The sequence below is a fragment of the Prionailurus bengalensis genome, chromosome A2 (assembly GCF_016509475.1).
Source record: "Prionailurus bengalensis isolate Pbe53 chromosome A2, Fcat_Pben_1.1_paternal_pri, whole genome shotgun sequence".
Lineage (NCBI taxonomy): Eukaryota > Metazoa > Chordata > Mammalia > Carnivora > Felidae > Prionailurus > Prionailurus bengalensis.
This window is the reverse complement of record NC_057348.1, coordinates 167365729-167378020: the sequence shown is the minus strand read 5'-3', so window position 1 is coordinate 167378020 and position 12292 is coordinate 167365729. Positions and strand designations below refer to the sequence as shown.

General features: G+C 52.3%; 1 protein-coding gene across 2 annotated transcripts in view; it reads right to left on the bottom strand.

Moving 5' to 3' along the window:
• The window catches only part of UBE3C (ubiquitin protein ligase E3C), a 120754-nt gene that overhangs the window by 22540 nt on the left and 85922 nt on the right, over positions 1-12292 (bottom strand). For both annotated transcript variants that reach the window (XM_043590036.1, XM_043590034.1), the window contains one exon: positions 3605-3817. In XM_043590036.1, the coding sequence (XP_043445971.1) occupies positions 3605-3817 (213 nt within the window). The remainder of the gene's footprint in view (positions 1-3604; positions 3818-12292) is intronic.

Genomic DNA, 12292 nt, shown 5'->3' with positions numbered 1-12292 from the left:
CCTGGAGATGACCTAGTAAGAGAGGGAAGCAGGAAGCCTCAGGCAGGATCGTTACCTTTGCTTCCATTTAGGATTTAATCCACAGCTATTTCTTCAATACGTAGCTTGTTAAAGGCTAAGAAATAGACTAAAATTCGAGTACCATGACGATGAACATTTAAAAATGCCCAGAATTTAAACAGCAGGATGTATTCATCCATGTGTGTGTTTTCAATCTTTGCTTTTGAAGACACCTCTGTGGCGTTGGAACCGTGCAATGTCCTGCAGCCCAGGGAGGAAGCCAATAAAGATCTTAAATCTCCTCGTAACTTTCTCAAAGAACCGTCAGGAACTCACACAGCTCTGTGCGTCGCAACAGCACAATGAAACAGTCCTTCACACTCAGCAGGACGGCTGCTGTTTTTTTTTAAAAGAGAGAGTGAGAGAGAGAGAGAGAGACAGAAAGCAAGTGCTGGCAGGCGTGTGGAGGGATCAGAACCTCTGCAGAGCCGGGAGAAATGCACCGTGGTGTACCCGCTGTGGAGGACGTGCGGCAGGCCCTCGGAAAGTCACCATTAGAACCTGCACAGGACCCAGCAATCCCACCTCTAGGTATGCACCTACGGGAAGGGGACGCAGGGCCTTGAACAGATACTTTGACAGCAACGTTCACGGCATCCTTGTTCACGATGGTGGACACAACTCTACTGTCCATCAAGGGATGAGCGAGCGGATAAAGGGGAGGCGTATGTACGATGGAGTATCAGCCTTAAGAAGGAAGAAACCACAGGCGAACCTGGAGGACGTCGCACTCGGTGGCATAAACCTGTCACAGGAGGACAAATACTGTGTGATTCCACCTGTATGAGGTCCTTACAGCCGTCAAACTCACGGAGACCCAAAGGAGAATGACGGGCACCAGGGCACAGGGGCGGGGGACCGGGGCTCCAGTGCAACAACGTCCTGCCCGCCTATCTTCCTCTGACTCAAATAAAATCTACTTTGCTCAAGATACCTACAGAATTACTTTATTTTTCAAAAATTTATTTTAAGAGAGAGTGCACTGGCGAGTGCAAGTGGGGGAGGAGCAGAGATAAGGGGGGGGAGAGAGAGAGAGAGAGAGAGAGAGAGAGAGAGAGAGAGAGAGAGAATATCCCAAGCAGGCTCCATGCTGACAGAGTGGAGCCCGACTCTGGGCTCAAACTCACCAACTGTGACATCATGAACTGAGCCAAGATCAAGAGTCGGATGCTTAACTGACTGAGCCACCCGGGTGCCTCGAGGACGTCATTTTTAAAATGAAGATTACACAGGCGTGCTCTCATTAAAACTTGTTTCATTGCTTAACCCCCAGGTTGTGGTTCCTCTGAATTCTGGAAACACCTAACCCGAAGGCTGCTTCCAGGCCCCGCCCTGACTTACAGAATCAACATCTCAGGTTTCTCTGAGAGGAGGCTCCGTATGTTCTTTGTTCTTTTCTTTCTTTCTTTTTAAAAAGATGTTATTTTCTTAAGCAATCTCTACACCCAACAGGGGTGCTCGAACTTACAACCCCGAGATCGAGAGTCGCACACTCCACGGATGGAGCCAGCCAGGTGCCCCTAAGTGTTTTCTTGTTATTCATTTTTCTATTAGCTCCAAAATGCACCTGGTTAGGCCGCCTTACCCTGATGCACTGAAATACTGCAAACCAGCGATGGATGGACACACTGGTTGTCTTTCTGAGCGTAGGTCTAACCTTTCTAAAGCCCAAGGCCTCAGATTGTCCTCCAAGAGGACAGGAGAAGCTCAGACTGGTGTCTGTCTGCCTCCTCTCGTGCACCCCCAAACTTAGCCCCTTCGACATCTGCCCACCTACCCGGTGAATGCCTTTCCACCCAGCCAGCCTCTCTTCCAGGTAGCTCTCCCTGACCTACTTGGAGCTGAGCTACTAGTACACTGATACCTCACTATCCTGTTCGTATCGGCCTCCCTTGTTAGAATGTGTGTGTTCTCCTAGTTTACAAACTGTCTCCCACGCCTGGCCCGACGGCTGGCTCACAGAGTGTCATTAACGTCTCAGAATGAAAACATACGGACCAGGCACGGTGGCAGGTAGGTAACACGATACGAAAATAACAAAAATTGCAATAGCTCAAATGTGTTCAATGCATGTGTTTATCGAAATAAAATGTGAGCGCTCACACCTGGAGGGTCAGGTTGAGGAGTACCCTGTGTGGGTCAATGTACTCTCAGTGGTGGCTTCACCAAACGCTAAGTATCTATCTAGTACGAAGTTACTTTTGAGCTGGCAAAGCCTCAGTCAGAAACCAAGTAATAACAGAAATTTAGAGAAACGAGTATGAAGCTCAAAGGTAACCACAGTTTTGTAGTTAAAATAACGACTACTAGGTTCGGAAGATGGCACGATCCATGTAGGAACAGCAGAAAAGCAGTCTTTCCCCACAGAAGAGATGTATTTGTCTGAAAACCAAAATTAAGTTAGACAAGCAAAGCTGGGTAGTTAAAATCCAGTAAGACCAGAGAGCAGCATCAAAGGTTCTTAAATGTTGGATCTGTCTGTGTACATTAACAAAGGCTTTGTGGATTACGGGGAGCACGTGAACACAGGCCGAGGCAGACAGAACAGTAGACGCGCGTCCACGGCACAGCGCCCGCTTCAGCAGGTGTCGCCTCCCAGCCGATCTGGGTCATCTCCGCGTCCACCCGCTGCCCCTGCTCCCCTCATCCTGGAAGCAAATTCCGGATGTTACCGAGTCTTCCGCCGCCTGGTGTGGTGTCCACGCGTGTGCACAGCGGTATTATCACCACAGCTGAGAAGTGGAAATAACCCAGACATCCCTCAGCCGAGAAAGAAAACGCGGCACATCGGTACAACGGGACGACGTTCGGCCAGAAACAAAAAAAAGAGCACCGGCTCCTGCAACAGGTGAACGAAGCCGGTCACACAAGGCCACAGGCCGTGAGATCCGGGTTATGTGCCACATCCAGAGACAGAACGTAGATGGCGCTCACCCACGCTGGGCAGGAGCGACCCGCTAACGGGCACAGTCTCTGTGGAGGGACGCGACCATCCCGAACTTAGCTGCTGGTGACGGTGGAGCACTCTGGGGGTACACTGACCCGCGCCATGCTCTAAAGCGTGCATTTTTATGGTATGTACGTTATATCCCGACAATACTGTCATTTAAAAAATTAGTTTGAATCATCTCTAACATGCACTTTTTTTTTTTTTTTAAAGATGAACACACCAAGGCCAACCAGACTGATAACAAAGGCCAGCGATCCGTGTCCGAGCCACCGAGGCCCCCACGGTGATCAGGTAGGGAACAGAGGCGCACGGAGGCCCCTCGGGGCTCCTGTCGGGAAGGCGCTAACCTGCCACTCCCAGGGACCGAGAGCCAGCCAAGAGGCAGGGGTTAACCCCCGGCCCAGGAAGAGAGTCCCCGAGGACAGCCGTCACAAGGGAGTGCGGCGAGGGCCCGGGTGTCTCCAGCCCCCACCAACTCCCCACTTCTCACCCGCAGCCACGGCAGTTCTTCCAAGGGAGACGTGGAGCCTCCCCCCGCAAAGAGAAACCCTCCTCGTCGCCACGTGGACAGCAGCCGGCCAAGGGCCTCCTCACCTGCGCCTCTCCCAGGTCGTTGTTCACCACCGTGAAGTTCAGCCCCAGCTCCTCCACGTCGCCTTCGTAGCTCTTGAGAAACAGCAGGTTCTTGTACACTTCAGGGTCTAACGAAGCCAGATGGTGGATGTCCACGTCCGCACTGGTCCCCAGCAGTTTGGACAGGAAGAAGCCGGCGAAGGGCAATTCCACCAGCATGTTCTCATAGAGGGCCTTCGGATGAGAGCAAGGAACAACGGTCAGTATGCCACAGGAATCCTTTCTCATACATCCTGCAAATAAAAAAAAGGCCAACTTGAGCCTGAAGAGAATCCCAAGACAGCAGCTACCTTCTCTCCGCAGCAGCGACGGCGGCGGAAGCTGGCGCTTGGCGAGCACTTACCGGCGCGGGGCCGGTTTGACCATTCGCCGCGTGCACTCCGCGTGTCACGACTCTCAAACACCTGAGGGCCGAACCACAGCACGTTCACACCAAGGGGGACGTTCGAGAGCCACACGTGTTGTGCTGCAACGGCGGTCAGCACGCGTTTCCCGCCAAGGGCTCTGCCGGCGGAGGGGTCTCCTGGCTGCGCAGGCCGGAGTCTGACGCGCGCTCTTGAAAGGCCTCCTGTCTTTCCTGGTACTGCTGGCCACAGCCGGTGGCCCGGGGCTTTGGGCTGTGTCACTCCCAGCCCTGCCTCTTCGAGAGGCTGTCGTCCCTGGGTGTGCCTGCACCTCCCTCCCCGGTCTCTATCGTGAAGACACCTGTCACCGGGTTTGGGATCCTCTCTCACCCAGTGTGACCCCTCCTAGCTTGACCGCATAGGCAAATAAGGTCGGGTTCCCAGGCGCCAGGGATCAGGATGGAGCCTCTACCTTTTCTGGGGCCGCGGTTCAACGCACGACCGCAGGCCGGACCGGCTCGGTGGCCGTGCCTCCGCTCTGCCTCTAGCAAAAGGAGCATAGACAATGCGTGGACGAGCGAGGGCAGCTGTGTGCCAGGGCCGCACTCAAGTAATTCCCAACGCCAAGAAATGCTATCCTTCAGACTTTTAGCGACCAAAAGGAAAAAGCCTTCCGAGCACCCTGGCCACGCGACAGGCAGCAGGCGGGGCCCGGCCCCCAGGCTGCGGTCTGCCCCGCGCTGTTCTTACAGGGGGAGACTGAGCGTGGGAGACGCGTGTGCAGACCCTGGGAGTCAGCGGCTGGCAGAGGTGGTGTCCAAAGCAGGTGCCCTGGCGCCCACACCGGAACTCCTCTGCTGCGTTTCTGTCTGCCCCGTGTCTGCGGACGGCGACGGATAACCAGACCGCACACTCGCGCACGTTAAAGGGTAATTTACGTACCGTGAAATAAAACGTGCGTGCGGCCTGATGAATTATTACATTTGATCACACCCGTGCAGCGGCCACAGAAGGCATCCAGACACAGAACACTTCCCCCTCCCCGAGGTCCCGTGAGAGCTCCCTCCCGTTTCCCCATTCTGTGGTCATCACCGCGGCTGAGTCCCGCCGGGCCCGGGACTTCGTCGACGGGATTATACGGCACGCGCCCTCTTCCACACACCTTCTCACAACATCCTGTTTCTGAGACTCGGCTATGGTACTGTTCTTTCACCGAAGGCTGTGTGGCACCGTCGCGTGATGGGCACATGGTGGGCACGTGGGCGGTGTCCCATTTGGGGCTGCTGGACAGTCGGTCTGAGCCCTTCGGTGGATCTGTGCTGGCTTCTCCCAGTACAGACCTAAGACCTGTTAACAGGGGAAGCGCCGGGCCCCAAGGTGCGTTTGGCTCCATTAGGCAATGACATGCGGTTTTCCAAAGTGCAACCATTTTCCCACCATGACCAGCAAGCAGGAAGATTCCAGCTGGTCCAGGACCTCACCAACGATTGGTACAGTCAGTCTTTCTACGTTTCGCTATTCTGGTTGGAGCAACGGGGTACCTCGCTGTGGTTTTAATCTGTAACTCCCTCATGACCAGTGGTGACGGCATCACTGTGTTAACCCCCAGATTCTCTACCAAGAGACGGTGCGGGTTTTCCAACACGATGTCAGGGTTCATCTTACATGATAAATATCACTACAGCTCAAGGCTGTAAAGTTCAACAAGGAGTGAGAAACAGGCTGTAGACTTCTCAGGAACATTCTTACTATTTTATTCTAAGAGATGAAGGACTTGGAAGCCGCCACAGGTCTCGTCACAAATGTTCTACTGAGACTAAGCGAGCACATACTGACGCTGGCCTCGCTTTGTGCGGCCCGTCAGGAAGATCTCCTCAGTGGAAGGAAGGGAGGCTTACAGAAGTCAAGGGGAGTCTGGATCTCCACGACAAAGGCCCTTCGTGCTAGAATACTCGTGGTCTGCGGAGACCTGACACGGGACGAGGGGAGTCCCCACCCCCACTTGGAACGTGGGGAGCTGGGCGCACATCGTCACAAACCCTGGGACCCTTGCCTGAGACCCTGAGACGGAGTGAGGCCGGGAGGCCAGGCGCCAGGAGCACAGACAGAGCGGGAAGGAGGAGGGAGCCCCACCTTGGAAAGTGCTGCCGTGAGCTGCGGAGCGTGAGCTGTGCCGGGATGTATTCACCGCTTTTCCTGTAAGGGAGATTCCAGTGCCACCACGCCACTCAGGGAACACCGACATAAAAACAGTTTAATCCCGGGGGAAATCTCTCAGCCACGAGGCCAGCTTTGGAAGCCCCTCTGCCGGGAGGCCGTGCACCTGACCACATCCACATCCACTAGGTGTGGGACGCGAGGCTTTGCCGAGACACGCCTGTGTGAGTTTGCACCACCAGAAGACCACCAGCGTCCAGAGAGCAGGGGCTCTGCCCCTCCAACCTTCCAGCCCCGACGCCGTCCGTCAGCTCGGCTTACGGGAGCCCTTCCCTCGTTACAGCTTCCGGCACCCTTACGGTATCCTCTCGGCCGTTCCACATCAAGTGCCCGCCACTTCTGCACTGGTAACGACAAACAGTGGTCGTCTGTGAAAAACCACTGGTCCCTGAACACACTGAAAACTGAACACTTGTACGAGTGCCCCCTTCCCTCCTCCGCCGGAGAATGCTCAGGTTCACCTTGAGGTGGACACCGGAAAGTCCCCCCACTCACACGACTGGAAGGAAGTAGAAGACAGCCATGAAACACCCGGAGAGCACTGGCTTGTTTCAGAAAGCCACCGGCCGACAATACGAGTGACACTCCCCCCAAGTCAGGTCACACCTTCTGTTAACTACGTATTTCGTAATATTCCCCCTCCAGCTAAGACTCCAGATGTTCTCTGCCAGGGAAACTGAAGGGTTATGTCTCTGTGCTTTTACTTCTGATTTGAAGACTGATGATTAGCCGATTAATTCTAAAAAAAAAAAGAAAGAAAGAAAGAAAAAGGCAAAAAAGGACTTCGGAACGAGAGAATGAGCAGTACGATGGTGACCGGGCTTAACCCATCTACTGGTATCGCAAAGAAAGAGCTGTTGGAAAATCCACAGTTTGCTCAAAGTTAAGAATGGCTAACACTATTACCCCGGAGCACTTAAAACTCCCATTACTTCTAAATGAACGATGGCTTCAAAGCCAAGAACATTCTGCACAAGACGACATGATTGATTCCAGGTGTCGAAGAAAAGCCTCATTTGTACAGTGGACTTTAAAGTAAGCTGGAAGTGTAAATCATTTCATGTTCAATATATAAGGTCATTGTTTGCCATTTCTGCATTAGTAACAATAAACCAGTGAAATTCGTTAAATATATCAGAGCTACCTGAATTTTAAACAGAAATCCCACTGTGACTCATAAAATGTAAATGCCTAGGTATAATTTTTTACGTAAGGCAGGTTTAAACCGTTAGGGCATTTAATATACAAGCACTAATAAATGATAGCACTAAAAACTATGATTGCATCAGCTAAATGGATTATAAATTAAATTTCCATAATGTATGCAACTGAGATACAAATGTAAGCATAAATCAAGGTATTTTCTAAACACAGGTTAATTATACAATTTCAAGACTGCCTATTTTTTATGCAAAATAATCCACTTAGCGTTTTCCACATTGGCCTTAATTCTCAGCCAGTTGCACACTTGTTCCAGAAGCACATCAATAACTACTTGTCACGAAAAAAACTGCAATAGGTATATGGAAAAAACCTGTAGCGTATTTTTCAACTGTCTGTCTTTTATGAGTGTTTATAGCTAGAGATTGTGCCAAAATGATTTGAAATAAAAAGGATTAATTATAGTAGAAGCCTTTTAATATAAGTGAGTGCAGTCGCAATGCAATTAATGCAAATCGTGGCGCTATCGGGAGGATAAATGCGAACCGCGTCACAGGCCATTTCTGTTTGTTGCCAAATAACTTCAGTAATTTACTACATTAAGAATCAATAAAAAAAATAATGCTTTTCAAATGCATCTCTATCAATCTTCAGGCAGTTCTAAAGTGAACATTTATAACTTAATCTAAAAACTATATCAGAGTTGTCTTGTATTAAAACCACCCTAACTGAGCAAGAAGATAATAATTTTAATTATTTCGGATCATGCTAACCTTGGAGTTTAAAAAAATAAGGAAGAAACGTAAAATAAGGATGTAAGCTGACAGTAATACGTTATGTATTAAAAAAATTTTTTTTAAGAATCTTTATCCATTTTTGAGAGAGAGAGAGAGACAGAGCATGAGCAGGGCAGGAACAGATAGAGAGGGAGACACAGAATCCGAAGCAGGCTCCAGGCTCCGAGTTGACCTTCAGCACAGAGTCCCACACGGGGCTGGAACCCGTGACCCTTGAGATCATGACCTGAGCCGAAGTCGGCCGCTCAACCGACTGAGCCACCCAGGCGCCCCAGTAATACGCCATCTAATAGTTGTGCTTCAAAATTACTAACCGGGAGTGGAAAACATGGTCCTCGCTGGGACTACCGTGGGTTTTAGGCCCATAAGCTCCCGCAGGGCAGGAAACACACTCCATCCTTAACAGGACCTGAGTCTACATGCAACATCCGGCATCCGGGCGCTCAGGAGACATTTATTAAATGCCAACTTATCATGTGCTAGGGACTACTTTGTACACTGCAATTCTACAACCATAAATTTGTTTGCAAAAACCCATTTCTGCTCTTTGGAGACATCCCAGGTTATGCAAAACCACGTGTGCGTCCACGTGTGTGAAGAGTCACTCCAAGCCCCTGGGCGTCCACAACCCTGTCCCAGGCGTCTTTCCGTGGCGCTCACTGCTTTCGTCAGCACAGCGGCAACGACACCGGGTGTAAAGGTTTGCGCCCCGGGTTCCCAGGTACCTCCCGTGCACCGTCACCACCCAAGATGGTGAGGCAGCCCTCCACCCCCACACTCCCTCCTGCTCTCGCGCACCTCCAGTGTTTCTTTACACGTTGACTCCGTCCGTTCAGGACTCGGCGAACGCCCACCAAGCACGACTGGGCAGGTGCAGTGGTTCAAGGGATCCCTGAAACCCGCAGGCTCCATGCGACGGTGCTGGCACCGCCTTCTCTTCCTATGGGGACTCCAGGTGCCAGAGAGCAGGGCGCTCCTCTCTAGGCCCCATTCCCACGCCTCCGGCCACGGCCACGGCCACTGCCAACACTGGAAGCCAAGGCTTTCGAGAGGACGGGTCCTTACTTACAACGGACGTTACATGGCAACGGACGGTCTGGACTTGATGCTTGGACAGCTTTATTGAAAAAAACAGTTCAACTTTGGAAAACCTGTAGGGGATGTCGGGTGGGTGGGAGATGAAAGTTCACCTCTCCTAACCTATTCTCCTCATCGGACATCCAGAAATCAACCTGTGACGTGGAGTAATTCTGAGTGGTGGGCGCCTCCCCTCTCTTGGCCTCCCCTCCCCTCCTCTCCCAGGTTCCCGCTCTTCCCAGAGGGCCGGTCTCTGCCCACAGAAATACTTCTGGAAGATAAACACCCAAAAGGGTCTGCCCAAGTAACAAACCCACAGTCCCATTTACAGCCACAAGGAGTAAACATCTGGGAGTTTTAGAACTGTTGTTACGTTCCTGCTTCTGAGAGATTTAGCAAGAGTTTAGAAAAACAGGGAGGTCCAGCTGAGGTACCCCACACAGCAGAAACTATTTTCACTAATGAAAAGGAAACATTTTTCAGGTTTAAAAGTTCTCAAGGCGCCTGGCTGGCTCAGTCTGTAGAGGATGTGTGTGAATCTTGATCTCCGGGTTGTGAGTTCGAGCGCCATGTTGGTCGTAGAGACTACTTAAAAATAAAAATCTTAAAAAAAATTCTTTTACCACACAGGATAATAAAATATTAGACTGAGATCTGTCATACCACCTCCCTTGAAATTTGAGCATATGGGTGTCCCTCAAGGGCATTATGTCCAGGCAGGGAGTACTTTCCCTAGCAAGACTAGGACCCCTGACCTCCAGACTCCCTCCAGCTTCCAGCGGTCACACCCACCGACTCCGCCCCATGTCAGTTTCCTTCCGCTAACTCCCCTGACACTTTCTGGCTCTTGCAAAGTCACCACATTACACTGCTGTTTCTTGAGCTTCACTGAGACACAGGTCACGTCCCTTACAAGTCGCCCATTTACAGAGAACAAGCCAGCGGTCGTACGGGGAGAGTGGTGTGGCCATCACCACAGCTGGGTTTTGGACATTTTCATCACCCTGTACTCCTTAGCGGTCCTCATTTCTCCCACGCTCCCATCCTGGGACGATCTTTCATCTACTTTGTGTCTTCACAGATTTCCCTTTTGGGACATTTCAGCCATCTTCTGTGATTGGCTTTGCTCACGTAGCGTGTTTCGTTCAGCGTGCAGAGGCAGGGGGAAGATTCCGTCGCAGGGCTGGAACAGTTCTGTTAGTCTTGGTCAGCTGACGGCCGTTTGGGTCACGAATCCCCTCGGGCTGTTTCCGGTAATGCTGCGCGCACTTCTGGACAAGTTCTGCGTGGACACGTGCTGGCTGGGCCATGGAGCGGCCCTGCTGGACTGTGTAGGAGCGGCCGCCCTCCCCCGCGTTCGCGGTCTACTCCCACGGACGGGACCTCGATTCCTCCACATCCCCGCCAGACGTGTTCTTACCGGTCCCGCTGACTCTTCCCGTCCTAGTGGCGGTGAAGTGGTTCTGACGTGCGTTTTCCTGAGGACCGAGGATGGCGAGCATCCCTTCTGTGCTCGCTGCTCACTAATCTATGTCCTTTGGAGAAGCGTCTACTCAGGCCCTTTGCCCATTTTGAAATAAGTTTGCCTTTCCGTTTCCGAGGACTTTAGGTATCCCAGCACAAGTCCCTTACCCTCTTTAAGTTTCTTGATGGTGTTCTTTGAAGCAAAAAGGTTTTGGATGCAATCCGATCTATTTTTTTTCTTTCTGCATTCTTGGTTTCACTTCTGCGGAGTGCGATTCTTCCTGGCAGCCCGGCAGCACCCGGCACCGCTCCGGGACGGGATGCGCCCGCTCTCAGTCCTCCTCAGCGTCCCTGTCCGTCAGCGGTTCTCTCCTCGTTCGCGCTCTCACACCGGTGGGAAAAGCAAGGCCGGGATCTCCGCCCCTCACTGCCTCTTCCACCACCCGCGCCGCCGTCCCTGCTGCTGGGCCACAGCGCCCACTGCAACGCCTCCCACAGCTGCTGGCCCCCTGACGGTGACCCTGACCTAACTGCGTGGCCATCGCCCGCACACTCGGCCTTCTCTTTTCTTGCAAACAAGCACTAGGCTCTACCAGCCCCACACGTGAGCTACCGCTCAGATCTTCTTTACAGAACACTCCTCAAGAGCTGTGACTGTGCTACCCCTGCCCCCATCCTTCCTGGAGCAGAGAACCCCTGTCCTAGGCGTGCAGCCCAACTGGTCCTCACAAAGTGAACCCACTCAGTAAAAGCACTCGGTCCCCTAAAGTGGAACTGACCAGCATCCCAGAAACCCCCCGTGGCCCCTCCAAGGATAAAGGACCTGACACCCAATAACAGAAATTAGTTTTGCCGGAGTCCTACAGAATACGCTCTGCTCTTTCTGGCTTCTCGCACTCGACATCATGTCTGTGCCACACCTCTGAGCTGCTGTGAACAGTCGTAGCTGGGTCACCCCGTGGTTCATGTGAATGTCCCACAGCTCATTTACCCGCTGTACTTCTGAGGAACGTCTGGGTAGTTTACTTCGGGGCTGCATAATACAGCGTTACTATGCACGGGTCTTGGGGAACACACACACACGTATTTGTATGGGTTACACCTGTAGGTACAGGACACAGCAGCTGGAGTACCCCCGCAGGTACAGGACACAGTACCTAATAAGGTACTTCTGGAAGACCCTGCTTCCGTACGTTTCAACCCACGTGCTAAGGCTTTGGCCTCCACCCTCCAGGCAAGCTTCTCGAACACGCTGTGAAATGCTCACTTCTCAGTCCTATGCTCTTGACACATGGACAGCATCTGACTGATCCTCACTGTCTCTCCCCTGAAACACGGTTTCACGTGGCTTCCAGTCTGCTCCCCGCTCTCAGCTGTCTTCTCCTGACCTTCGGTGGCTACATCCTCCTCCAGCCTCTGAACTCTCAGCCTGGGGACAGCCCAGGACTCGGTTCCTCAGCGTTTCCTCTTCTCTAGCTATACTTACTGCCTGGGCGACACAGCCCCATCTCACGACCTCAGGCCTGTTTGAGCTCTGACGGCTCAGCTCCTACCTTGCCCCTCAAGCCAAGGCCCGCAGATTCAACCGC